Raw genomic sequence first — 26513 nt, forward strand, 5'->3', positions numbered from 1 at the left:
ACTGAGCCACCTAGGCGCCCCTGGGCAAATCACTTAAATGCTATAAATCCATTTCCCCATCTTAAACAAACAAAGACACTGGGATAACTGATGTCTTAGGTTGCTTCCAGCTGTAAAATCTGAAGTTTTTCCAGAGACACAAGCAAATCTGAGATGGAGATCTTAAACAGATTTATTCAAGAGCAAATCTTGAAGTAATGATAATTGTTTCCCAATCTCACCCTTCCCCCATCCTTAATGAATATTGATTTGGATATACCCAGTTATAGACGAAGCACTGAATACTTTTCTAGTTCCTGTCATGAGTACATTTTTGATTGTCACTCATCCTACTCTGAGTCGTGTCTGATGTCACCTCAGTGGAATGGTATCCATTTGTACCCCACCTAGAAGAACCTCTACTTCCTTGGTACCTTTTAAAGTGGCTCATCAAGTCTGAAACTCCCCTTTTCCCCAATGGAATCACAAGCTTACTTCAGGGAGTTGGGAGATGGGACTCTCTAAACTGAGGGACTCAGTGCAGTTTAGTATACACTTGGGACCTCAAGAGCTAGACTTAAAAAAAAAAAAAGATTGGGGGAAAAAAACTTTAAAAAGCCTCATGACTCCCTTGCAAGAGGCATTTACTTTATATCCACTGGTGTAGAACGCATACGGAATTGGATAACCAGTGTCCTCCTTCTCTTGATTACTGCAAATACTTGTGCCTGCCACAGTGCTGGTTTCCAGAGTTACATTAATTTTAAAAAGACAGTCCTTGTGAGGTCGGCCCCGATTTGAGTTGCTGCACAGAGGGAATTTCAGCATGCAATATTTTAGAAAAGCAATTGGGCATATCCATAAGGACTGGGCTCGAAGACGTCTGCCTAGGAAAAAGACAAACAGACCAACTCCTCTTTCTTTGCGCCGCCTCCCTAGGCGCAAGAAGTGCATATACACTGGTCACTCCAGGCACTCACAACCGGATGACTGCTTCCGGTGAATGCACCAACCCACCTGCAGGCTCCGCCCCGAGGTCCGCCACCCTCCCAGCAGGCGCTGCGCGTGAGTTGTAGCCCCGCCTCTTGCGGCGCTGTGCTATGGCGGAATTGGACATAGGACAGCACTGCCAGGTGGAGCATTGCCGGCAGCGAGGTGATCTAGCTGTCCTTAACTCTAGGCGTGGTAGATGTGTACCCTGCTGAGCCTCCACGGGTAGTGGCGGTGGGTGAGGGGAGGTCGTGGGGCGCGGTCGAGTCTGAGGAGGCAGGGCGGGTACGTCCCTCCTGGGTCGGCAGTGAGATGTGTTGGTATTTTTGTTGCCCCTGAGCCTTTGGCAGTCTGGCGGTCTCTTTGGAAGGGAACTATGCAATTTCTGGAAACATGGCTTGCAGTGTTCATTTTGGGTTTCGAGTGCGCTTTGCCAAGAAGTTGCGTCGCTCCCAGTCCTTTCTGACACTTAGGTCTGGGAGTGTGGAGACCTGTGTTCCCCTCTGGTCCTGCCACTGCGGCCTTGGGCAAGACACCTTTCCCAAACTATTTATCTGTTCCTCATCTGTCAGATGAAGGAGTTGAGCGAGATCCGTTTTAAACCTGGTCTTCGCAGCTTCTAGTGAGAACGCCCTTAGCTTTGATCAGACTCTCCTCCTCGGGTTTCTACTAGGATGATCACCATGCTCACTCAGTTATGTCATTCTTTGAATCTCACTGACTCAACATTTATTGAGCATCAGTTTTGGTGCTGGAACTGCATAGGAGGGTGTAAAACACGATCTTTTCCATAGAAAAGCTTTCAGAATAATCGGCAGTTTGGAGCATTAATAAGGTGATGTTCTCTCTATGCGGAACTGAGAGATGATGTGATATACACACAGTCCAATGTAATAGTCAGTGGTAGTATGGCACAGGCCTTAGGATGGCCTGCGTCTGGAGCAGGCAAATTCCCAAAGCATTACAGCCGTATAGAATGCTCAGTCTTTGGTACCCAAGTTTCACTCCCAAATGTGTGCTATGACTGTTGGCCACTGTTTGCCTGGGTGGCAAACAGGTTTCATCTCTCATTGCAGCCTTGGTTATTGGTAGTAGGTACCTGGTGAATGGAGTACTCTTGACATTTAGCCCAGATTTCATGGGAATGTTACAACTGATTCGTGATACCTGTTGTGGTTAGTGGGCAAAAGGGCACAATCCCTGGTAGGTTCTTGTTACCTACAGCACTCTATGTATCTTTTACCACTAGCTGTCATGGCCAGCCGTTCAGGAAACCTATTTCCTTGCACATCTTTCACAGAGAACCTTAGCCAATTGGGTTTTGACTGTAAGTTATGTTTATGTCTTGTATACCTGATTACCAAATCCATGGTATCTACCAACTTCTGATAGCTCTTAAAGTATAAATATATATGAAATGAGACCAGGGTGTAGCTCTTTTGGACTAGCGGAGAGGGGTTTTTAGAGGGTATTATGTGAGTATCCTAAATTTTGTTTAGCTTTTGGTTGGATAGAGGGATGGTGTCAGGAAATTACCTTCATCTTAACTCTTCCCTCTGGGTCCTCTTGGTTTGCATTTAATTTTTAGTTCATCACCAAAAGTGCAAGCATGTACAATTTCTCCAATTTAAAAGAGGCATAAAAGTTGAACAGTATTTTATGGTTCAGTTTCTTGTTGACAAATGAATACATACTTCCTTGGCCTGAAACATGCTCACAGTGTCGTACTTCAGAACAATGGTGTCAATTCACTTAGGCTACTTCTGAGGTGTAAGAAGAGCTTTGTTCAGTCTCTTGTTCCACAAACTGAATTATCCAGGGATCCCTGTGGATTATAATAGGACCTCTTCTTTCTGTTTTGGATAAGGTATCCTGTAGGATGAGATCTTTTGCAAGGCAATTGTAGTCTTTCTGTAAAGTGTGGTGCCTTTTGTTTTCACTTTGTAAAAGTGGTGTGATTGGACATTTGCAGCTTCACTTGGCTGTATACTGTAATACGAGGTCAAAATAGTTTAAACAGTCAATAATTTGGAGAGTGATTGTATCTAGTGAGAGTGGATACTTTTGTGTGCTTTTCAAAAATTCATTTCCTAACTTAGTTGTTCCTCAACAGAAAGGAAAAACAATTCAGGACTAAATATGGCAGTATCAATTTATCTATTGGATTTCTGAAGTATCTTTGAACACATTTCCCCATAGTCACCACAGGATTTTTCTGAGTTCAGTGTATTCAAAACAAGTTAATTGTTGCAGTTATTACTAATTAGTTACTTCCTATTCTTATCTTTTACATCTATCTCATTTGGTTTTTGCAATTAACCTGTGAAGTACGTGTGACATACAGTATAGAAACATGTACACACATATAAACATGTACATACAGAAGACATGATATGCCTGTACCTAATATCTATTTATGTCTATACTACCTGATAATAGAGCTTTGGTTTTGTGTGCATACACACACACACACAGAGTACTATATTCTATATCAAATATATATCCAAAGCCCTATTTTTTTTAAATATTTTACTGAGTAATACAAATGGTTCATTTTATTTCCCTATAACTTTTTAATTGGCATAGTTAACATACAATGTTATTAGTTTCAGGTGTGTAATATATAGATTCAGCAATTCCATATGTATTACTCAGTGCTTACCATGATCAATGTAGTCACGATTGTCACCATACAATGTTGTTATAATATTATTGATTATATTCACTATGCTGTACCTTTCATTTCTGTGACTTAATTACTTTATACCTGGAAGTTTGTACCTCTTAATCCCCTTTATCTTTTTCTCCTATCTCACCCACCTGTCCTCTGGCAACCAGCAGTTTGTTTTATGTAGTTGTCAGCTTTTTGGTTTCTCTGTTTTGTTTTTTAGGTTCCACGTACAAGTGAAATCATATGGTATTTCATTTATGATACTCTTCTGGTTCATTTATGTTGTCACAAATGGCAAGATCTCATTCTTTACGACTGAGTAATATTCCATAGTATGTATACATACCACCTCTTTCTCCATTCCTTTATTGATGGACACTTGGGCTGCTTCCGTATCTTGGCTATTGTAAATACTGCTGCAGTAAACACAGGGATGCATAGAACTTTTTGAATTACTGTTTTTATTTTCTTTGGGTCAATAATGAGTAGTGAGATTATTGGATCATATGGTATTTCTATTTTTAACTTTTTGAGGAACCTCCATACTGTTTTTCACAGTGACTGAACCAATTTACATTCTTACCAACAGTGTATGAGGGTCTCTTTTCTCCACATCTTTACAGACACTTATTATTTCTTGTGTTTTTGATTTTAGCCGTTCTGATAGGTGTAAGGTGATATTTCATTGTGGTTTTGATTTGCATTTTCTTGAGGATTAGTGATTTAAACATGTTTTCATAGTTCTATTGGCCATTTCTATATCTTTGGAAAAAGGTATATTTAGGTCCTCTGCTCATTTTTTTTTTAATGGAGTTATTTGTGTTTTTTTGGTTTTTGAGTTGTATAAGCTTTTTATTTGTTTATTATTTTTTTATATTTAGGATATTCACCCCTTGTCAGATCATTTGCAAATATCTTCTCCCATTCAGTAGATTGCCTTTTGTTAATGTTTTCCTTCGGTGCACAAAAGCTTTTTATTAGCTGTAGTCCCAAGTTTGTTTTTGTTACCCTTACCTAAGTTTTCTAGGAGTTTTATGTTTTCAGGTCTCACATGGAAGTCTTTAATCCATTTTGAGTTTATTTTTGTGTATGGTGTAAGAAATTTATTCAGTTTCATTCTTTTACATGTTCAGTTTTCCAAACACCATTTATTGAAGAGACTCTTTTTCCATTGCATATTCTTGCCTCCTATTTTGTAGGTTATTTGACCATGTAAGATTTTAGACCATTGTGTTTTCATTTTCATTTATCTTCATGTATTTTTGATTTCCTCTGTTGATTCATTATTTGATAGCATGTTGTTTAGCCTCCAAGTATTTATGGTCTTTCCAGACTTTTTCTTGTAATGGATTTCTCGTTTCATACCATCATAGTTGGACAGTCTTCCTAAATTTATTGAGACTAGTTTTGTGGCCTAATATGTGATCTGTCTTAGAGAATGTATTCTGTTTTTGGATGGAATGTCCTGTATATGTCTGTTAGGTCCATTTGGTCTAATGTTTCATTCAAAATCACTGTTTCCATATTGATTTTCTGTTTGGATGATTTATCCATTGATGCAAGTGGATTGTTAAAGTGCCCCACTATTTTTATATTGCTGTCAGTTTCTCCCTTTATGTCTGTTAGTAATTGCTTTATGTATCTGAGTTCTTCTATGTTGGGTACATAGATATTTACAATTGTTATATCTTCATGTTGGATTGTTACTTTTTGTCTTCATGTAGTAGGCTTTGTCTCTTGTTACAGTGTTTGTTGCCTTGGCCTTTTTTGGGCTTCCATTTGCATGTTAGGTTTTTTTCAGCCCTTTACTTTCAGTCTGTTTGTGTGTCTTTAGGTCTGAAGTAAGTCCCTTATAGGTAGCATATAGATGGGTCTCGTTTTTTAATCCATTCAGTTGCCCTATGTCTTTTGATTGGAGCATTTAGTCCATTTACATTTAAAGTAATTATTGACAAGTATGTAGTTATTGCCATTTTGTTACTTGTTTCATGGTTGTTTTTGTAGTGCTCAAGTTCCTTTTTCTCTTCTCTTGTGGTTTGATGGCTTTCTTTAGTGTTATGCTTGGATTTCTTTCTCTTTATTATTTGTGTATGTCTTACAGGTTTTTGATTTATGGTTACTGTGAGGTTCATATATAACATCTTATGCATACAGCAGTTTATATTAATGTGATGGTTACTTAAACTTGAACATTTTATTTTTTTTAAATTTTTGTTTTTTTCAGCGTTTATTTATTTTTGGGACAGAGAGAGACAGAGCATGAACGGGGGAGGGGCAGAGAGAGAGGGAGACACAGAATCGGAAACAGGCTCCAGGCTCCGAGCCATCAGCCCAGAGCCTGACGCGGGGCTCGAACTCACGGACCGCGAGATCGTGACCTGGCTGAGGTCGGACGCTTAACCGACTGCGCCACCCAGGCGCCCCTAAACTTGAACATTTTAAAAAGCACTAAATTTTTACTCTCCACCCCCCACCCATGTTTTATGTATATATCATGTTTTACCTAATTTTAGGACTCATTTTTGTAGATATCCTTAATTACTGCTTTTTAATTTCCATGCTGGTTTTATAAGTGATTTATCTACTACCTTTATTATATGTTTGCTTTTACCTGTGGAATATTTTCCTTTCGTAAGTTTCTTCTACTTAAGGTGTTTTCTTTCCACTCAGAATTCCCTTCAACGTCTTGTGTAGGGCTGGTTTAGTGTTGATGAACTCCTTTAACTTTCGCTTATCTGGGAAACTTTATCTCTCCTTCTATACCGAGTGATAACCTTGATGGGTAGAGTATTTTTGTTTGCAGGTTTTTTCCTTTTAGTACTTTGAATATATCATGCCACTACCTTCTGGCCTAAAAAGTTTTTGCTGGTAGCCTTATGGAGTTTTCCTTATATATATGCCTGGTTTTTTTTTTTTTTTCTTGCTGCTTTGAAAATTGTCTTTTTGCCATGTTAATTATAATCGGTATGAACCTTCTTGAGTACATCTTGTTATAGGTTGTCTTCACTTCTTAGATATGGATGGCTGTTTCCTTCCTCAGATTTGGGTATGTTTGTTATTATTTCTTCAAGTAATTTTTCTGCCCCCTTCTCTCTCTTCTTCTGGGCTCCCTATCACGTGCTTATTAGTACGCTTGATGATGTTGCTGAGTTCCCTTATCCTATTCTCATTTATTGTTTTTTCTTTTTGTTCTCCAGCTTGGTTGCTTTTCATTATCCTGTCTTCTAGATTGCTGATCTGTTCCTCTGCCTTTCCTAATCTCTTGTTCTCTCTAGTGTGTTTATTTCAGTTATTGAATTCTTCATCTCTGACTGGTTCTGTTTTACATTTTCTGTCTATGTGTTGAAGTTCTCACTGATTTCATCCATTCTTTTCTCAAGTCCATTGAGTATCTTTGTGACTAATACTTGCTTTTTCGGGCATAGTGCTTATCTCCGTTTCTTTTAGCTCTTTTCTGTGACTTTGCCCTGTTCTTTCATTTGGGACCTATTCCTGCCTCTGCATACTGTGTAACTCTCCGTGTTTGTATTTGGGAGATCTGCTATGTGTCTTGGTGGTGAAAGTTAGTGTACTTCTGTAGAAGAGGTCCTGTGGTGCCTTGTAGCACAGTACCCTCTGGTTGCTAGAACCATCTGTTCCAGGGATGTCTTCTGGATGGGCTGTGTGCACACTGTTGTGCCTGAGCCTCCTTTGCCTTCATCCCTGTTGGCTGCAAGACCTACTTTGCCTGCTACTGGGTGGAGTTTGGTTCCTATATTGTTGAGAGACCCTGGTGGGCCTGTAGGTGAGTGGGCCAGCAATCAGACTAGGTGTCTGCCATCAGCCTCTGTGGTCCCACTGAACGGCAGGGCTTTCCCTGCTGCGTGGCCTGCTAAAAGTTGCTGGAACTTTGGGCAGACTGGTGTGTGGGATTATCTCCATCTCTCCCCAGGGCAGGAGTCGCTTTGGAGTGACACTGGTCCCTGCTGGGACTGCTTGTAGTGTGACAGGAGAGGAGCCACTCTGGAGGGAGTCTGCTGAAGTGAGCGGGTTGGATGTGGTGGAAACGTAGGTGAATACATGGGCAGACACAGGGTGCTGGCAAGGTGGTCGGTAGTTAGTGCTCGTTTCTCCAAGCGTACAGCTATCTGGCCTGGGAGAGGAGAAGAGAAATGGTGCCTCCTAGCACTTTTGTTCTTGGAGAGGTCTGCTGGAGATCCCTGTCTCTCTAGTGCACACTCTGAGATTAGTAAATGAATTGCTTTCATGAATACCCCAGGTGTTTTTCAAACTGCTGCTTCTGTGCTAGTCTCCAGCAGTTTTTTATCATGTTGGCCCTTTAAGGGTCAGGACTCAATTTACTATTGCCTCCAGCTCTTGGAGATTTTTGAAGTACCTGGAGTTAAGCCCCGCTGATTTTAGAAATTTGCCAAGTTTAGCCTCCCTGGTTTTCAAAGCCAGATGTTCTGGGACTTCCTGTTCCCAGTGACTGGGGTGCACGGTATGGGCTCTGATCCTCTAGCTTTTCCGTGTTTTGTGGTGTCTCTTCCATTGATGGGAAGTCTTACACAGGTTTGGTTCCTAACTGTCTGCACCCCTCCTACACTTCTAGTGTGGCCTCTCTCGGTAGGATTAAGTGTGGAAAGTCTGTTCTAGCTGTCTTCAGGTGGTTTTCAGATGTAGCTGTTATCTTGGTTTGCTGATGGGAGGAGGTGAGCTCAGAATCCTCCTACTCTGCCTTCTTCTTTCCACCCCCTCCCACAAAGCTCTACTGTTAAACAGTTTGTAGTGTTGCTAGATTAATAAACTGTGGAATCATAATCGAAACCCAGGATTTTCACTTCAAATGCAGGACTTCTGCAGTATAAGGTACTCAGAAATAACACATAGTAAATCTGGTCAACCATAACAACCCAGAACTTTTTTCTGATTTAGCACACTACAAGTAACATTTATCTTCTGATAATCCAGTTACTCTCCGTGCTTGAGGTTTTGATAGCTTTTGTTTAGCTACTTGTTACACTAGGATATTGGTCAAAAAGGAAGGTTCTCCAATAGATGTAGTTCAGTACTTCTAAAAATCTTTTTAAGGAAACTAAATCAAAATTGGATACTGACCAGTGCATATAACATTATAACATTTTCCCTCAATTTTAGATTTTCTCCCATTTGTTTGTGATGGTTGTTCAGGAGTATTTTGGTAAGTTAAATCTTTATGCAGCATTTGGGAATAATTTTAGTGTTTGTAATAAGACATTTATTTCTGAAAAGCAGAATGATTTAAAATAGTTCTTACTTCAGCCATTGATATTTTATATTCATAATTAGAAAAAAGATTAGGCATAGGCTCTGATTACTTGTGGATAGTGGCTAAACTTCAAACTTTCAGAAATGGATTTATGTGTGTGATTTGTGTGTGTGTGTGTGTGTGTGTGTGTGTGTGTGTGTGTAAAAGTTGTATTTGTGTCTTAATCGTAAGGGGAGAACATATCCACAATTCAAAGAATACGGTAGAAAAAAAAATCCAGGTATTGTTACTACTCTTCATCTTAATCAAATGAAGAGCCCAACCTATACATCTCTTAAGTTGGCTATCACATGTTCTTCGTACACATATCACATGCAAAGTAAAACCTGGGACCTAACCAAAGATTTTTGGAAAATGTGTTTTCTTTGTAATTAAACTTTCATGTTTTAGGCATTTCACTGATTAAATAGAACACTGAAAGAATTATTTTCAGAAGATCACTCAAAGATTTATTAGGATTAAATAAAAGTAATGCATATTTTTAAGTCCTTTAGAACAAGAGCACTTCTTTGACATTTTATTTCTGATGGTCTTTGAGAAATACAAAGAATCTTTTAACTCCTTCTATTTGCACACACCTTGGAGCACTCAAAGGTATCTTAGAGTGGTGAATCGTATTTGTGTACGTTCAACAGTTGGGTTTTGAGACTCTAGATGCTCTACCTTTTTGCCATTTCAGCTTATATGCAGAGTTTTAATGTAGTGTAACTAATCTTAAGGATACTAACCACTAAAATATCTCCAATTAACTGTAGTTATATTTGATTGTTTGTATTTAAATAAACACTTTTTTTTTTAATTATTTAAGCCTTGAACACAGAAGCAAGGAGTCACACAGCTGTCGTGAGGTATGTTAATAGTTCTCCTAATAAAACATGTTTCTTTTTATGTCCTTTGATTTTGAATTCGATTCAGTTTAAAACCAGTCAGTGTACCACAGATTAAAATTTGGCATACTAAACTGATGATGTAAAGAGGCTCTTACTTCATTTTGTTATTTTTCATAGTTTGCTTTAAAGAAAAATTGGTCTCCTTAGTGATGACAAATCGTTAGAATTCTTGTATATTTCAGTTATGTTAACTTAGCCCACTTACAGCTTTAGGCTCTATATTTATAAATATACAGTGGAATTAACAGCCTCATCATATGCTCCTTCCAGTTCACCTTCACTGTTTTGTTCATTTTCCCTGGATCCTGGTGTTAGGATTGTGTGGTTGCAGATTGTTCTGACTCGATTGGCCTTAGATCACCAAGAACAAACTTGTAGTCCGATAAAAATCCCCACACCAATTCTGACCAAATTGAGACATTAATAAGGGCTGTTAAATAGAAGCCAAAGTATCCTCTTTATTACTCATAAAGGATAAACTGAATGAAGCTTGGTGTAGAGCCTACTAGGGTGCAAAGGAGATTCAGAATTAGGCAGATTTTCCCACCAATCACACAGTGCTTCACCAGGTTAGGCCTCGAAGAGAAAGCTGAGCCCAGCATGCCAAATGTAATTTTCTCCAACTCATAATAAGTGGCTCCACCTCCTTTGGTCCGAGAAAGGCAGAAAGTTAAACTGAGCTCACTCCATTTAGAAAGAAGCATTTGACCCACACTTTTCAGTTAGTATTTATTCCTGACCAGCAATTACCAAGCACTTTACTGAGGATTTTTATATCTTTTCTCTCAGTTATAGAAAATTCGAGTTAAATGAACTTCAGTTCAAATCTGGTCCTTTGAGGTTGAGGTGATTTATGTGATGAAAATAAAAATTAGCATATTGGTATTATGCAGGATTAGTTGGAGAGAAATAGTCATATAGTAAACATATTAATGTTTCTTATGCAGCTTGTAAATCCTCGTACTTTCCTTTTTCTTACAATATTTGACTTCTATGAACGTCTCTTGTGCAATGTCAATTAGATCTCATTAATTAAATAATGAATTGAAAATCGTTTTACCAGTGGACCATTAGAACAAATTTGGAAAAGTAGTTAAGAAGTTAACCCCAAGGGGCGCCTAGGTGGCTCAGTCAGTTAAGTGTCTGACTGGATTTCAGCTCAGGTCATGATCTCATGATCTCCTCCTAACAGCATGGAGGAGCCTGCTTGGGATTTTCTCTCTTCCTCTCCCTCTGCATGTCCCCTGCTGCTGCTGCTGCTGCTGCTGCTCCTGCTCCTCCTCCTCTCCCCCCTTCCCTTCCCCCCTCCCCCTCCCTATTCCCTCCTTCTCCCCCCCTTCCCTCCCTCTCCCCTCTTGTGCTTGTGTGCTCTCTCTTCCTCTCAAAATGAATATTAAAATTAATTCCAACAAGGTATAACTACCATTTATATAGAGGAATGCCCTTTGGTTGTAGATTTTAAGAAATTATCTTGGGGCACCCGGGTGGCTCAGGTGATTGAGCGTCTGTCTGACTCTTGATTTTGGCTCACCTCCTGATCAGAGGGTTGATGAGATCCAGCTCTACGTGAGGCTCTGGGTTGACATCACGGAGCCTGCAAAAGTTCATTCAACTCTATAAACATGGTTATTTAAAACTCAAACTATCCTGACCTGGATGTATATATTTTTTAATCTTGTAACATCTCTTCTTCTGATGTAATATTTGCTGGTAATACAATAATACATGCGGAATAGAGAATGTATCATTACAGAAACTGTCTTTAATCTTCTGTATCAAACATAATTTTAAGTGTTCTTTCATATATATACGTATTAAACTAAAGTCAGCGTAGAAAGTAGTTATGACTTGCTCTTTGAGGGTTGATGAGATGGTCACCTAAGCATATTATTATGGGGGCATCTTTGTTTAGGACTGGTACAGAGTAGAACTCTAAAATTATGAAGAGTAACTGAATAGTCATTTTAACTTGACTTAGAAGATAAATACACCATAGTAAGAAAGTTATGAAAATGTAGAACAGTCAGCACAGTAATCATTTATCACACAAACATTTATTATAATCTGTTAGGTGGGAAAATGTAAGTTGCTCTAACAAGTTTAAGCAAAAATGTTACATATGTTGCCTTCCAAAATAGATGATTTGTGTTATATATGAACTCTATAATGCCATTTCTTCCTTTTTCCATTTTCAGGTGACCATAATCAATGAGAGACTGAAGTCGAATAAGCCCACGTCTTACCCATGCTCATTCAGGGACTGTGCTGAAAGAGAGCTTGTGCCAGTTAAATGTCCTTACTGTGAGAAGAATTTTTGCCTGAGGTGATCACTCAGACCATTCAAATTCTATGTATCTGTTTAAGTCTTGCAAATACGTGAACTAGTGTCACTCTTCTGTTGCTTATAGGCACCGTCATCAGTCTGATCATGAATGTGAAAAACTGGAAATTCCTAAGCCTCGTATGGCTGCCACTCAGAAACTTGTTAAAGACATTATTGGCAAGTATCTAGAAAGTTTGGTTGTTTCCTTACTGCTGTATATCTGTTAGTTATGGAGTCCTGCTTCTTATGTCAGCTTGCCACTTAAGGAAGGTTTTTTTTTTTTTTTTTTTTTTTTTTTAATGTTAATTTTTGAGAGAAAGAGAGTGAGCAGGGGAGAGGCAGAGAGAGAGAGAGAGACCGACAGACAGACAGCCAGAATCTGAAGCAGGCTCCGGGCTCTGAGCTGTCAGCACAGAGTCCAACATGGGGCTTGAACTCATGAATTGTGAGATCATGACCTGAGCCAAAGTTGGATGCTTAACCAATGGAGCCACCCAGGCACCCCTGGAAGGTGTTTTTAATGGCCCCAATGGTTGCAACCTGGTATAGATTTTGATGGCATTTATGTGCCCATATTTCTTAGAATGCTGACTAATGAAAGATTGGAAATTCTATGGAAGTACTTACCCGATATTCTCTTTTACTGGGCCACTTAGATCAGCTGGTCAAGTATCATGGCTGGAAATAGTATTCATAAGGCCAGCGCAGTGGTTTGCTTTCTCTAAAGACTAATCATTAAGTCTCATCAGCTGTTCTGTGAATGCTGCTGATAATCTGAGGTGCTGGGAAGAATGTATCTGTTGCTTAAACCAGTCTCTCTGCCAACATGTTCAGAATTTTCATTCTGTATTAAGGATAGTACCTTTATTAAAATCTATGACCAAATCTTAAAAGTTTTCTGCAGGGGTACCTGGGTGGCTCAGTCGGTTAAGTGTCCGACTTCAGCTCAGGTCACGATCTCACAGTTCATGAGTTCAATCCCTACATCGGGCTCTGTGCGGACAGCTCAGAGCCTGGAGTCTGCTTCAGATTCTGTGTCTCCCTCTCTTTCTGCTCCTCCCCAACTCATGCTCTGTCTCTCTCTCAAAAATAAATAAATATTAAAAAAAAAAAAAGTTTTCTGTAGGAATGTTAGTGATTTGTTTTGGATTAAATAGGCTTAAATTGGAAAGGAAAGCACATAACAGTGAGTTTTTTCATGTAGAGATTGCTTAGATCAACCTTGATGATATTTTTATAATAGTCATGTATGATACCAACAAAAAAAAATGTGGTTCTGTATAACTATTATGTGTTATTTGTGTATATTTCAAAACTATAACAAATAATAGAACTCTGGAAATTTTACTTAAAAATTCTATGTGCTTATATGCTTATACTTATTTCTTAGATTCTAAGACAGGAGGGACAGCAAGTAAACGAAGGAAAGGTGCAAAAAACAGTGAAACGGCTGCAAAGGTAGCGCTGATGAAATTAAAGATGCATGCTGATGGAGATAAGTCATTACCACAGGTTGGTCTCAGATTTTGAAAAACAAAAATGTTTCAAATATAGCCCCCTTTTGACTCCTCCCACCCAACAAGTAACAACTAATCTGAACTTGAAATGTATTGTTACTGGTATATGGTATATATCTGCGTAGATAATAATTTTGACTTTTTCACTTTGAGAAGTTACAGTGAACCAGATCAACTCTTTTTTTCACTTGGCATCATATTTTTAACATTTGTCCATGCTGATACATTTAGTTCATTCATTGTAGTAGGTATACATTATTCCATAGTATGAATATGCCACAAATTATCCATTTTCCTAATGAAGATTCAGATGTTTTTCAGATATTTTGCTATTATAAACTGTTACAACAGTGAACATCCTTGTGTATATGTGGGAATGTTTTTCTAGGGTGGTCCCTTTAAAACTCCATAATATCCATTATATTTTATAGAACATTCCAGTAGGTACTTGTGTACGTACATACTACATACCTATATACATAGCTTAACACATTATCAGTAATACGTAGCCTTACATGTTACATACTAGCCTTATGAGTTATATACTCTGATGTTTTTTTATTCTGTTTTATTTTAAACACTGTTTTTATAACCCCTAAAGGATTGAGACCATCAGATTGAAAAATGCTACTTTAGGGAATATACCTAGAAATAGACAAGCTGGGTCATGGAGTTTGCTTATCTTCAGCTTTATTAGACTGTTGTCAGTTGTTGTACTGATTTATCTCATTCCTACAGTGTCTGAGAGTTGGTGTTTCTTGTTTCTAAATTTACTGAAGTTTAAAGTTGAATTTCCTTTGTGACTAATAAGGTTCAGCTACTTTGCATTGACTTATTGGCCATTTTACCTGTGTAAATTATTCATATCCTTTGCACAATTTTTCTGTTGGGTTTTTTTTTTTTTTGGTACTGCTAAAAATTATAGGGTTGTTCATATATTCTGAATTCTGATGTTTTCTTGAGTAAATGGATGTCACATATCTTCTCAGTCTATGGCTTGTTTTCACTTTGCTTTTAATCTCTTTAGTAGTTCAGACTTCAGAATGTTAATGTACTCAAACTTATCGTTTTCCTTAATTTGTATGTTTGGAAATGAGATTTTCTTATATTTTCTTTCAGAAGTTAAAAAAAAATTAACTCTTTGTTCCATTTCGAATTTAGTTGTAAATAGAGATTTTTTTCCCCCAGTAGGGATTTCCTGTTGTCATAACATAAGATCATGAGTTCCTCCTTATAATGATACCTTTGTCATACACCATATTGTTCTAGACATGTAAGACTAATTTAGGGATCTCAGTTCAGTTCCTTTGGTCTGTTTTTCTGTCTTTGCATTAATATCAAACTGTCTTAATTATCATAGCTTTATAATAAGGACAAGTCTGTCCATGTTATTCTTTCAGTCACATCTATTCTTGGCAATTTATTCATTTGTAAAAAAAAAAAAACCAAAAACCTACGACCACTTTGTCCCGTTCTTTGAAATTGCAATTTTGATAGGAATTAATGCTAAATTTTAAACTAGAGACAGTTGACATCTTTAGAATTTTGATTCTTCCCATCTAGGTCTATGATTGATCTTTCCAACTTTTCTTTAGGTCTTTTTTTAGATCGTTAACATTTTATAATGCATATATATATTACATATATATTTATATATCTTAGTCTGCTAATTGTTTTTGCTGCCATTGTAAATAACTTAAAAATTTTTTTTTCTAAATGTTTATTTTTGAGAGAGACAGCATGCGAGTGCAGGAGGGGCAGAGGGAGAGGGAAACACAGAATCTGAAGCAGGCTCTAGGCTCTGAGCTGTCAGCACAGAGCCGATGCCAGGCTCAAACTCACGAACTTTGAGATCATGACCTGAAGTCAGACGCTTAACCGACTGAGCCACCCATTGTAAATAACTTAAATGGCGCCCCCATTGTAAATAACTTAAAAAAAAATTTACTTTCATGACTGATTATTCCTCATTGTTTGTTGTATGTTGTCCTTCTATCCAGCAAATAATCTTCCTAGGAGTACCCATAGTTAGATTTTCTGGGATGTTTTCTGTGTAGCCTTATCTTCTGCAAATGACAGTTTTGTGGGTGTGTGTGTGCTTATTTGCCAAATTTTCTTTTCTCCTTCTCATTATTATTGTCTTAGTGTATTGGCTGAGATCTCCAGAACATCTTGAATAATGTGAGTGATAGTAGGCATCTTCATCATTTCTGACTTTAATGCAAATGATTTTAAAGTTTCATCAGTAAATACTACATTTGCTGTAAATTTTCAGTAGAAGCCTTTATCAGGTGAGCAGTACTTCTTTCTGTTCCTAGTTTGCTAGGACTTTATATCATGAATATGTATAAATTCTTACTGTAAGTTTTTTTTCTACCTCTAGTAGGATGATCAGGTATCTTTTCTTTCCTTATGAATGTTTTCAATTACATTAATCTATTTTTCTGTAAAATCACCCACATCTTCCAAAACAAACTACTTGACTCTGGTATATAATTCTTTTAAAATGCACTGCTAAATTGATTAGCTAATATATTATTGTTTGTGCTATTAGTAGCGAGACTATGCACGTAAAATTTGTTGAGTAGCTTTCTCTCTTCTATTCTTTGAAATCTTTGTAGAGGATGGGGATTATTTGTTCCTGAAGGGTTGGTAAAGGGTGTTACAACGTTTGAATCTGTTGCCATTTTTGAGGGGAGAATCTTGAATATGGTTCAATGTGTTAAATAGTTCTTGGTTTATTTGGATAGTCACTTCTCCTGAAATTTTGGTAAATATTAATTGGTCTTAAAACTTACTACTTGATGTAGCTTTTCCAGTTTATTGTTCAAGTTTTTCTCTTATGTTCCAAGATCTCTATTGTGTCTTGAGTAGTCATTCCATTTCATTGTTAATATGTTTCATTTGTACTTTATTTTCTCCTTGAACAGTCTTGTTAGAGGTGTGTGTGTGTGTGTGTGTGTGTGTGTGTGTGTGTGTGTGTGTGTTTATATTTTAGTTGTAAGAAGCATATCTTGGTTTGACCTTTCTACTGGTTTTCTGCTTTCTATGTCACTAAATTCTGATTTTTATATTTCCTTTTATGTTGGATTTTCTGATCTTTTTCCATCTTCTCACCTTGACAGTGAATTTATTTTCAACCTACTTGTTTGAGTGTGGGTTTTTTATTTGGTAACTTGATACAGTTTTAAACACAGAAGTTACAAAAGTAGTACAATGATTTTTTTTCCACATCCTTTATCCAAATGTACCAGTTACTTACATTTTGCTCATTTTGCTTTGTCATTTGCAGTCTTTCTCCTGCCACCCCTCCCGTTCGTATGTATTGATATGCATGTCTGTGTGTACGTGTGTGCGTACTAATTTTTGGTCTGCTTGATCTATTGGTTTCTGAGACTGAGGGTGTTAAAATCTCCTGCTACAACTGATTTTGTCAGATTTCTTTCTTGTAATTCTAATGTTTTTTCTAAATAATATTATCAGGTACATGAAATTTTTTCATCGTTGTATCTTTATGAATTTTACCTTAAATCCTATTGTGAATTATAATACTGTTTCACTAGCTTTCTTTTAGTGAATGCTTAACTGTTACGTCCTTTTAAAATCCCTTTTATATTCAACTTTTCTGTGTTTTGTTTTAGGGTGTCTTTTGTAAGCAGCATATAGCTGGACTTTCTTTTTTTAATCCAGGTTGATAATATCTCTTTTATAGGTGAGTTGAATCCATTTGTATTTATGGTGATCACTGATACATTTGAACATACTTCTTCCATCTTAAGCTTTCTGCTTATCATCCTTTTCCTTGATTTATTTCTCTCTCCTCACATCCTTCATGTTGATTGCATTTTCTATATTCCCTTTTATTCTGCTGGTTTAGAAACCATTGATTACAGTCTTCTTTTGTTAGTGATTGTTCTTAATATTTTCCTTTTTTTTTTTTTTTGAAAACTTCATTTGTTGGTTTTAAAATTGCAAATGTAGTACATGCCTTTACAAGTGTAACTTTTAACAGATCTGTAAGGAGAAAAACCAAACACACGCTCCTGTGTCCATGTCCCTCCCACTAAAGCAGTTGTTTTCAACTGAAGGTGATTTTGATCACAACTGGGCATGGGGATGCTATGAAATCTAGCGGGCATAGGCCAGAGATTAACTATACATAGGACAGTGCCCACAATAAAAGTTTTCTGACATTCCCAAATGTCAACAGTGACAAAGTTGAGAAGGGCTGCCCTAAAGTATCCAATAATATTGCTCAAATTGTTTTGCAATTATTTTATTCCTTAGGCATAATAGTAAAAACTTGCATAGCACTTACTTTGTTCTAGGCCCTCTTCTAACACATTTAATCCTCACAACATGCTTATGAGATAGGAACTGTTATCTCTGCCTAACAGGTAAGAAAACTCAGGCACAAAATGGTTAAGCATAGCTAGTAAGTGGTGAATTACAAATTGAAACCAAGTAGGCTGGCCTCAGAAAACAGATTCGTGATGCACTTAATAGTTCATCATGGAGCATGACACATGTCTGTAGCTATAACTTTTCCCCTTGCATTAATGTGTGTCTTTATACACATATATATTTATACATATACATGGATGCATACATATATATGTGTGTATACCTGTGTATAATTTACATAAATGGATGTTTACTTGTATATGTATGCAAGCGCATAAAGAATGCTTTTTGGTCATTATTTTAAAAAAATGGCATCATCTCATTTAGTCAATACTTTTTTTTTGAGCCCCTACTATATATCAGGCCCTGGGTATACAAGAGTAAATAGAAGTCCTTGCCAACATGGAATTTATATTCCAATGCGGTGAGTTAACTGTTAAATACATACTGCCATGTCAAATAGTGATTATAGCTGTAAGTGAAAATAAAGCAGGTTTTAGGTAGATTATTACCTGTATATATCCTTATTAATGCCCAGCAGAAATTTTCTCAAGGGAGCTGGTATAGCTCTAACTCATTCTTTAAAAACTAGATAAATATTCCGTAGTGTGGATGTACAGGTCTGTAGATTCTTACTTTGCCATTTTCCTATTGATGAACATTCACTTTGTTTCCAGTTTTGTCTACTGTGCTAAGTAGTCTTGGTCTGGTTTCTTCTTTTTGTGAGATAAATTCCCAGGAGTGTGTTTGTTGGGTCAAAGGATACGTGTATTTTAAATCTTCATAGATGTTGCTAAGCTGCTTTATAAAGAAGTTGCAACAATTCACATTTCTACTGGCAATAGTTATAATAGCCTTTATTGACGGATTACACTATGCCAGCCATTGATTTTTGGCTTTAAATTTTTTTTACCTCCCTTAATACAACCTCCTGGTATATTATATATCCTCATTTCACACATGAATGATTTGAAGTTATTTAAGATCACTCGGGTGATAACCCTGCCATCTTACCCAGTTTAATATACTGCCTCTTGTGGCCAGATATGAGGTACGCTTCCCCTCCTCCCATGGTTTCTAGTAGCTGTTATATGTTTTAATGTGTTCCAGTCTAATGGCTATAAAAAGATACCTTCTAATTGCTTTAATTCGCATGTTCAGTTTGAGCATCTTTTATTATGTTTGTTAGCCATGTGTAGTTGTTCTTTCAATCACCCTTTGATCATTTTTCTTTTTGGTTGCCTGTTAACCCATACTCCTGTCTTTTTATTTTGTTTGGACAACTTCTTATGGAAACTCTTGGAATATAATAGATATTCTTTTTCCAAATCAGATTGATTATAGATATGTTTTCAAAATATATCAAATATATTGATTTCACTTATGTATCTTGTTGACATGTGTTTTAATTTTTTCTAAGGTGTGCCTTTTTCTGCTTCCCTGCACCCCCCACTTTGGTTTCTTTAGGATTTTTATTTTTTGGCATTTTGCATTTGTCTTTAATCCATCTGGAATTTGTTTGTAGCATGTAATAGGAGCTGAGGACCCAATCTTATTTTCTTCCAGTTTTTTAGCTAGTTTTGCCATCACCAATTATTAAATCAGTTTTCCTTTTGAAGATGATAGTTGGTATTCCAATTCATGACAAGTTTAAGATTTATTTTTACTGGATCTATTTTTGGATTTCCTATTCTATTCCACTCATATTTTTTTTTTACTCCCAGGTCAGTACCAAATTGATTTGATGCAATAACTCTATAGAATGTTCTAATATATGATAATGTAAGTTCACCTATATTTTTTTCTTAGCAGTTTTTTTCTTCATATTTATTCATGCTTATTCTATTTAAACTAAAACTTTCTCTGAGATGGGGGGATGGGCAAATCAGGTGAAGGGTAGTGGGACATACAGGCTTTTAGTTACGGAATGAAGAAGTCATGGGAATAAGAGACATAGCATTAGGAATATAGTCAATGACATTGTAATAGCATTGTATAGAGACAGATGGTAGCTATACTTGTGAGCATAGCATAATTGTATAAACTTGTTAAATGACTGCTTTACACCAAAACTAATATAACCTTGTGTATTAATTATACTTTAAAAAAAAAAAAAAACAAACCTAGGATTTTTATAGTTATCCTAATGGGACAAGGTTTTAAGTGACAGACTCCAGCAACTAACGTTAAAGATCATAGGCTCTTTAAAGGAGAAATGGAGAAACTGAGAGAAATCATTATAAATAGCATGAGAACACAGTATAGTCTTTAGAAATGTGGCTTTCTGTGTCCCCCAGTTCCCACAAGGATGTAAGCTGTGAATAATGGTGCCGACAGGAGGTAAAGATTTGGCCATGTATGAGAAGCCCCCTTGGCTATTCTCAAGAGGATTTTTACCCTCTTGATACCTTCCTCTTTATCGTGGAGATTCTGGCCTCTCCCTGCTCACTAGGTATAAGTAACTGATGGAAAACCTCAATACATTATCTAGGGATTTCTGTAAAGTTAAAGTAAAATTCAGTCTCCCAACAAGTTCTGACTATTAGCAAGTCCTGACTGAGTATCATTCCTGAAGGATTCACTTTGGGTTTGTGCTATAGAACATTGTCTTCCTGTCTAATAACCTTGTATGCCTTTTCATCTATTTAAATCGTGTTTTAGTGACTTCTGTAACATTTTATGTTTTTCATTTAAGTCTTATTCCTTCTCATCCCTAATTATCTCCTGGGTTTTGTTTTGTTGTGAACATAATGTTTCCCCCAACCTCTATATCTAGGTACTTTTAATATAGAGAAAAAAGATGTTCAGTCACATTACCAAATACTTTTCTTTGCCTTCAATTTCCAGGTAAACAGTCACACCCCATTAACATAAGGGTAGTTTTAATTTTTTTAATAATTATACTAGCTGGTTCCCTTTTTTGTACTGTATTATCTAGACTCTCCATTGTAATGTTTTATAATGTGGTAATAGACATGTGCTAACAATTTTAATTTTTAACATATATAACTAAATACCAATTTGTCTCTCAGAATTTAAAGTTACTTGGTATTGTATCCTCTTGAATGAGACTGGAGTTTGACATGCTTTCTCAAGTTGAATATGTCCTATCCCATCATCCTTGTTCACACATGATTTTTAAGTCAGTACTATAGCTATTTAAATTTGCCAACGTATTTTTTTGAATTTTTCCTTTCCTTAGGACTCACTTTTATTTTGGCTAAACTACTGGTAGTTCTTTCGTTAAGAGTCTTCATTGGTGAACTCTTTGAGTCTTTTTTTTGTCTGAAAGCGCCCTTATTTTGCCCTCACTTGAGCTGGATTGTCCATTAGACTCTCTCAACTCTCTTAATATACTATTCATTGTTCCCTGTTGTCTATTATTGGGGAAACATCTGTCAATCTTATTGCTTTATGAGTAATCAGTCTTTCTCTAGTAGCTTTTAAGAGTTTGGTATTTTCCAATTTCAGTGCAATGTTTCTACATCTGGATTTATTTTAATTACCCAGCTTGGGCCTGGAGGTACATCTTTAATTCCACTTATTTCTTCACTTTTGGAAAATTACAGTCATTTTCTCTGAATATTGCTTCCTTCTGAAATCTTGTTAGACCTATTTTTGGGATGTATAATTTCTATCTTTGTATCTATTTGTGCGGCATTCTAGAGGACTTCCTCAAATCCATCTTCAGATCAATTAAGCCTTTTTATTGAAGATTATCAAAATTTCTCCTGTTTGAGTTTATTTCAGAAACTGTACTTAAAAATTTTTATATTTCTCATTGGATCTTCATAGCTTGTCTTATTTCATTTGTTTTTGTTTCACACCTTCTTGTTCCATTTGTATGGATATTTCATAATTTAAAAAACTTCTAGGGGTCCCTGGGTGGCTGTTGGTTAAGCGTCCAACTCTTGATTTTTGGCTCAGGTCCTGATCTCATAGTTGTGAGATCAAGCCCCACTTTGGGCTCTGTGCTGATAGCCTGTTTGGGTTTCTCTCTCTCCCTCTTCCTCTGCCCCTTTCCCCACCAAATAAATAAACTTTTTAAAAATAAAAAAAAATAATAACTTTTTATAATGTCTTTTTGAATTCAGTTCATCTGCCCATAGTAAGGTTAACTTTTGAATTTCCATTTGTAGATTCTGCACGTTCATCTTGAGTAGGAGGTTCTTAACTGTATCTCACTGTTGTCACTCACCTCTTCCTTTGGAGCAATTTTGCATTTTCTTCCACTGGCCTTACTCAGGACTTCCATTCCAATCCAAGTTTCAGATTGGCAGTTTGGGCTTTTGCCCTCCAGAGGTTTTCAGATTATTGTGGATCCATTTACTGACTTGGAAGATGCTGGCTTTGTTTGCTGTCAAGAGGTTTTATCCGTGCTTCTCTGCCTTTCCTAAATATTACTTTCTGTAAGCAGTAGTCAGCATTCAGCAGCACCTTCTTCAACTTTCTTTCCTAGAGCACAAGTCCACACTAGCCTCTCCTTCCAAGCAGTGAGCCGGAGCCAGATACTTCACCTCCATGCAGCACTGTGGTCTCCCATTAACCCACAAGCTGAACTCTTGGCTCCTACTTTGTCTTCTGGAACCTTGAAAGTCTGTGGCTCAGCCTACCTATCACTTGTTTGCATTTGTTATGTTTTTGATCCTCAAGCATATTTTGCTTGCGCCTTCCTGCCCACCTTCCTTCCTTTCAGTGAGGCTATAACTTTTACATTCTTTCCTTTTGTATTTTTGCTCTTGTTACCTTGCTTTGGAGCAGGAACTATTAAGTTATAGAATTGGCCCAAGGCTTGAATTTCTGATAATTTTTTTTTTCTTTTAATACTTGTTACCTGTTATGACACATTTCACTGGTTTTCAACAAATCTAAATTCCTTTGTGTTTAGATGGAAATCGTGTTGAATCTATTATTTCTTACCATAATTGTGATATTTCCCCTATAATTAAGAAATAATCCAATTATAACAAAATATTTATTGTAGCAGGAATTGGTCTGTAAAGCCACACTTTGTTAAAGCAATTGTTAGGAATCGGGGAAGATCAGGGGCCAAACACCTTTGCTCCTCTTTATTTTTCCTCCTGCATTTGTTAACTTAGCAAGAAAATACAATGTAAGGAAGCATATAGGGCATAAAATACTAGAGGAACCATCTCCAAATCTCTGAATCGTTCTGTTTTGTTATGGTTCTTATTTTATTGATTGTTTGGACCTTTTGTTCTCGAGAGCCCTGCTGCAACTAAATATGTAGTAAGGTCTTTCAGGTGAAATGTTGCTATGTATCAGGAAACTTTAAATTGCAAGTGACAGAAATTTGATAACAATAACTTAATGAAAACAATTTTTTTTATCCTATAATGGGGAGTGATGCATTGATCTGATCTCAAGGGATGACTGGATTCCAGGACTCATCCTCTTGAAAGAGTCCATCTGTTTCCTTGACTTTTCTCTCTGTGTTGGAGTCCTTTCCCATTTAAGGAAACTTTTCCACATTAGTTCAGGAACAGCTAAGAGGGTTTGGAGGGGGATAGATAGGTAACTTCAGGTTTAATTCAATAAGACTTAAAAAAAAAAAACAAAAAAAAACAAAAAAAAAAAAAAACAAACAACCAGATTGCTCTTCCCTCCTTCTAGCTTTTGAACATAAAAAAATCCCAGGAGGGGTGCCTGGGTGGCTCAGTCGGTTAAGCATCTGACTTCAGCTCAGGTCATGATCTCACGATTTGTGAGTTTGAGCCCCACATTGGGCCCTATGCTGACAGCTCATAGCCTGGAGCCTGCCCCTTTCCTACTCATGCTCTGTCTCTGTCTCTCAAAAATAAACATTAAAAAATTTTTTAAAAATCTCAGGAAAAGGCTTTGCTTGGCCTGTTTTACATTACATGCTTCTGTTTGCACAGACCACCCTAGCTAGGGTCTTCAGTCCTATGCCCATGCATTTAGGTGGATTCATGGGTACTATGATTGGTATTCCTACTAAAAGTTGTATCATTAGAGGGTAGTCCTCTAACCAGGAGAAGACAGGAAGAGAGGTCATGAGACAAAAAGAGATGCCTGTGTCATATACATAATCTATATTTTAACTTTTTATTTTTACAGAAAGAAAGAGTTTACCTTCAGGTTTTCTTACCTAAGGGGAGCAAAGAGAAGAGCAAACCAATGTTCTTTTGCCAACGATGGAGCATCGGAAAAGCCATAGACTTTGCGGCTTCTTTAACCAGTCTTAAAAATGACAATAATAAATTAACAGCTAAGGTAACAACTGGTCATAATTTTTTCGTAAAAGTTTTAGGATACTCTTTTACCAGCATGTTTGTTTATTACAGTATGATTTATTTCCCTTAACAGAAATTAAGGTTATGTCACGTTACTTCAGGAGAAGTCTTACCCTTGGATCATACTTTGGAAACCTGGATCGCTAAGGAGGATTGCCCTTTGTATAATGGTGGAAATATTATCTTGGAATATCTTAATGATGAAGAACAGTTTTTAAAAAATGTTGATTCCTATTTGGATTAGTCATGTAAGGATTCAAGCCAGAAATGATGAGGAAAATTCTCTGTTAAGTCCATTTCTTTTACTACACATATCACATATGTTTATTCCTAAAAGTTCCCTTTTAATTTATTTCCATTATGTCATTTCCATTATCAATTTTCAGTTAAATTGAATTTGAGTTTTTGTGTTTTAAGCTATGAACTGACATTCAATTATTAGCAAATTTTTGTATTTAACTAGCTTTTATTAGGTTATGGTTAGTAACAACAAAAAAGGTATATTTCATTTATTTTAATGTCAGCTGTTGATTGGTTGTGACTCTGCTGCATATCACCGTTACTCTAGGATCTAAGCTGAAGGAAGGAATGACTGCATTTTGGATATTGCTACTTTTACGACAGAGGAAGAAAGAGCTGACTTTTAGAAGATACACGTAACATGGCTAAGCCTAGCATCATGAGGCCAGGAAGTATAGCCTTAACTGTATGTCAATATGTGTAAATTGATGTGTGTACATGAATCATAGAAACTTACAAGAGTGAATGAGATGGTCTCCAAGTTTTTGGATGAGAGGAATCTCAGGCTTAGGAAGAGGAAATGGTTTTTCTTGGTGTCCCCTAACTGCTTTGGGGCATATCTCTCTGATAAAGATCCTCTTGCAATAGGATTCACCTTTATTTATGTAAATGTATTACAAATGAGAGGAAAGGTGAGGTAGCACAACTTCATTACAGTGTCTTTATATCAATGCAAAATACATGCCTAACTATTTTTAAAATGATGTGTCTGATTGGGGCGCCTACGTGGCTCAGTCAGTTAAGTGTCCCACTTTGGCTCAGGTCACCATCTCACCATTCATGAATTCGAGCCCCACGTTGGGCTCTGTGCTGACAGCCCAGAGCCTGGAGCCCGCTTCAGATTCTGTGTCTCCCTCTCTCTCTGCCCCTCCCCTGCTCATGCTTGCTCGCGCTCACTCTCTCACTCTCAAAAATAAACTTAAAAAAATATATTTAAAGTGATGTGTCTGACTGATATATTCCATCAGTACTCAACAAAGTACTACCACATGGAAGGAATAGAAATAATTTCTATTTGTTTTTGTCCCTTGTTGGGGAAGGCTTTGTCCCTTTTCTATTTTAATTATCATGGACACATATAGTGGTTTTAGGTGTAATTAAATAAAGGAATAAACTCAGAATATTCATTTTCTCTCTTCATCTTTCATGCAAGGAATAGAGGTAACTTCTGACTGCTGTCAACTACTGACACATTTGTTTGGTAGGCACTCAAATAACTACTTTAACAAACAAGAATATGATTATAATTGTGGCAGTGAATATGATGAGATATATACATTCTTATAACTATAATACAAAACTCTGTAGCAGGTGCCAAATGAGTAAGCAGACAGTAAATATAGCTATGTTCCAGTGGCCCTCTTATCAGAAACTACAGGACCAGAAGTAGAAATAATCCTTAAATATATTCCCAAATACCAGAAAGTTTTAACACAGACTAAATACCTTAGCATCTGTTATAATTACTTACACATAGTAGGTGATCAACACATGCCTCATAAATTGAACTAAAGCTAAATATACCAGGAAAAATAGCAATGAGTGCTGAGAAAAGGGGAAGTAAGGCTGGCAGAGATTGAGGGGGAAAATGAAGAAGAGGTCCTATCCTTGATTAGAGAAGAGACAGCAGCATGGAGGGACTTGTGTCAATAGTGATACTGGTGGTAAGTTAGGTCAGGTCCCAGATAGTGGAGCAGACCAGTCTGGAAGAGACACAGGTACCAGCATCCTCAGACTCTAGGGACCAGGAGTTCCAGCATGAGTAGTCCCCTAAAGAGAACAAGACTGTGGGGAAGAGAGAAAGTCTCTCTAGCTTCTCATTTCTAAACTACCCTGAAATCAGACAGCCTTCTCAAGCTTTCTTTTTAGGGTTTTTA

The 26513-nt window shown here is 37.0% G+C and overlaps 1 protein-coding gene and 1 long non-coding RNA gene across 3 annotated transcripts in view; both read left to right on the forward strand.

The window, feature by feature from the left end:
- The window catches only part of LOC147572016 (uncharacterized), a 463768-nt gene that overhangs the window by 431481 nt on the left and 5774 nt on the right, over positions 1–26513 (forward strand). The gene's annotated exons all lie outside the window — the stretch shown is intronic.
- ZFAND1 (zinc finger AN1-type containing 1) lies at positions 1009–25574 on the forward strand. Of its 2 annotated transcripts, XM_086695982.1 has the most exons (9): positions 1009–1134; positions 8777–8819; positions 9736–9775; positions 12013–12140; positions 12226–12317; positions 13531–13652; positions 24161–24316; positions 24410–24584; positions 24905–25574. In XM_086695982.1, exons 1-8 carry the CDS (start codon positions 1080–1082, stop codon positions 24578–24580), a joined length of 807 nt encoding a protein of 268 aa, XP_086552108.1. In that variant the 5' UTR covers positions 1009–1079; the 3' UTR covers positions 24581–24584; positions 24905–25574. The 2 variants fall into 2 exon arrangements, with proteins under 2 accessions (XP_086552108.1, XP_086552106.1); XM_086695980.1 differs by having other exon boundaries at positions 24410–25574.

The sequence above is a fragment of the Puma concolor genome, chromosome F2, assembly GCF_028749965.1.
Source record: "Puma concolor isolate L17-30 chromosome F2, mPumCon1.1.hap2, whole genome shotgun sequence".
In the NCBI taxonomy this organism is placed as follows: Eukaryota; Metazoa; Chordata; class Mammalia; order Carnivora; family Felidae; genus Puma; species Puma concolor.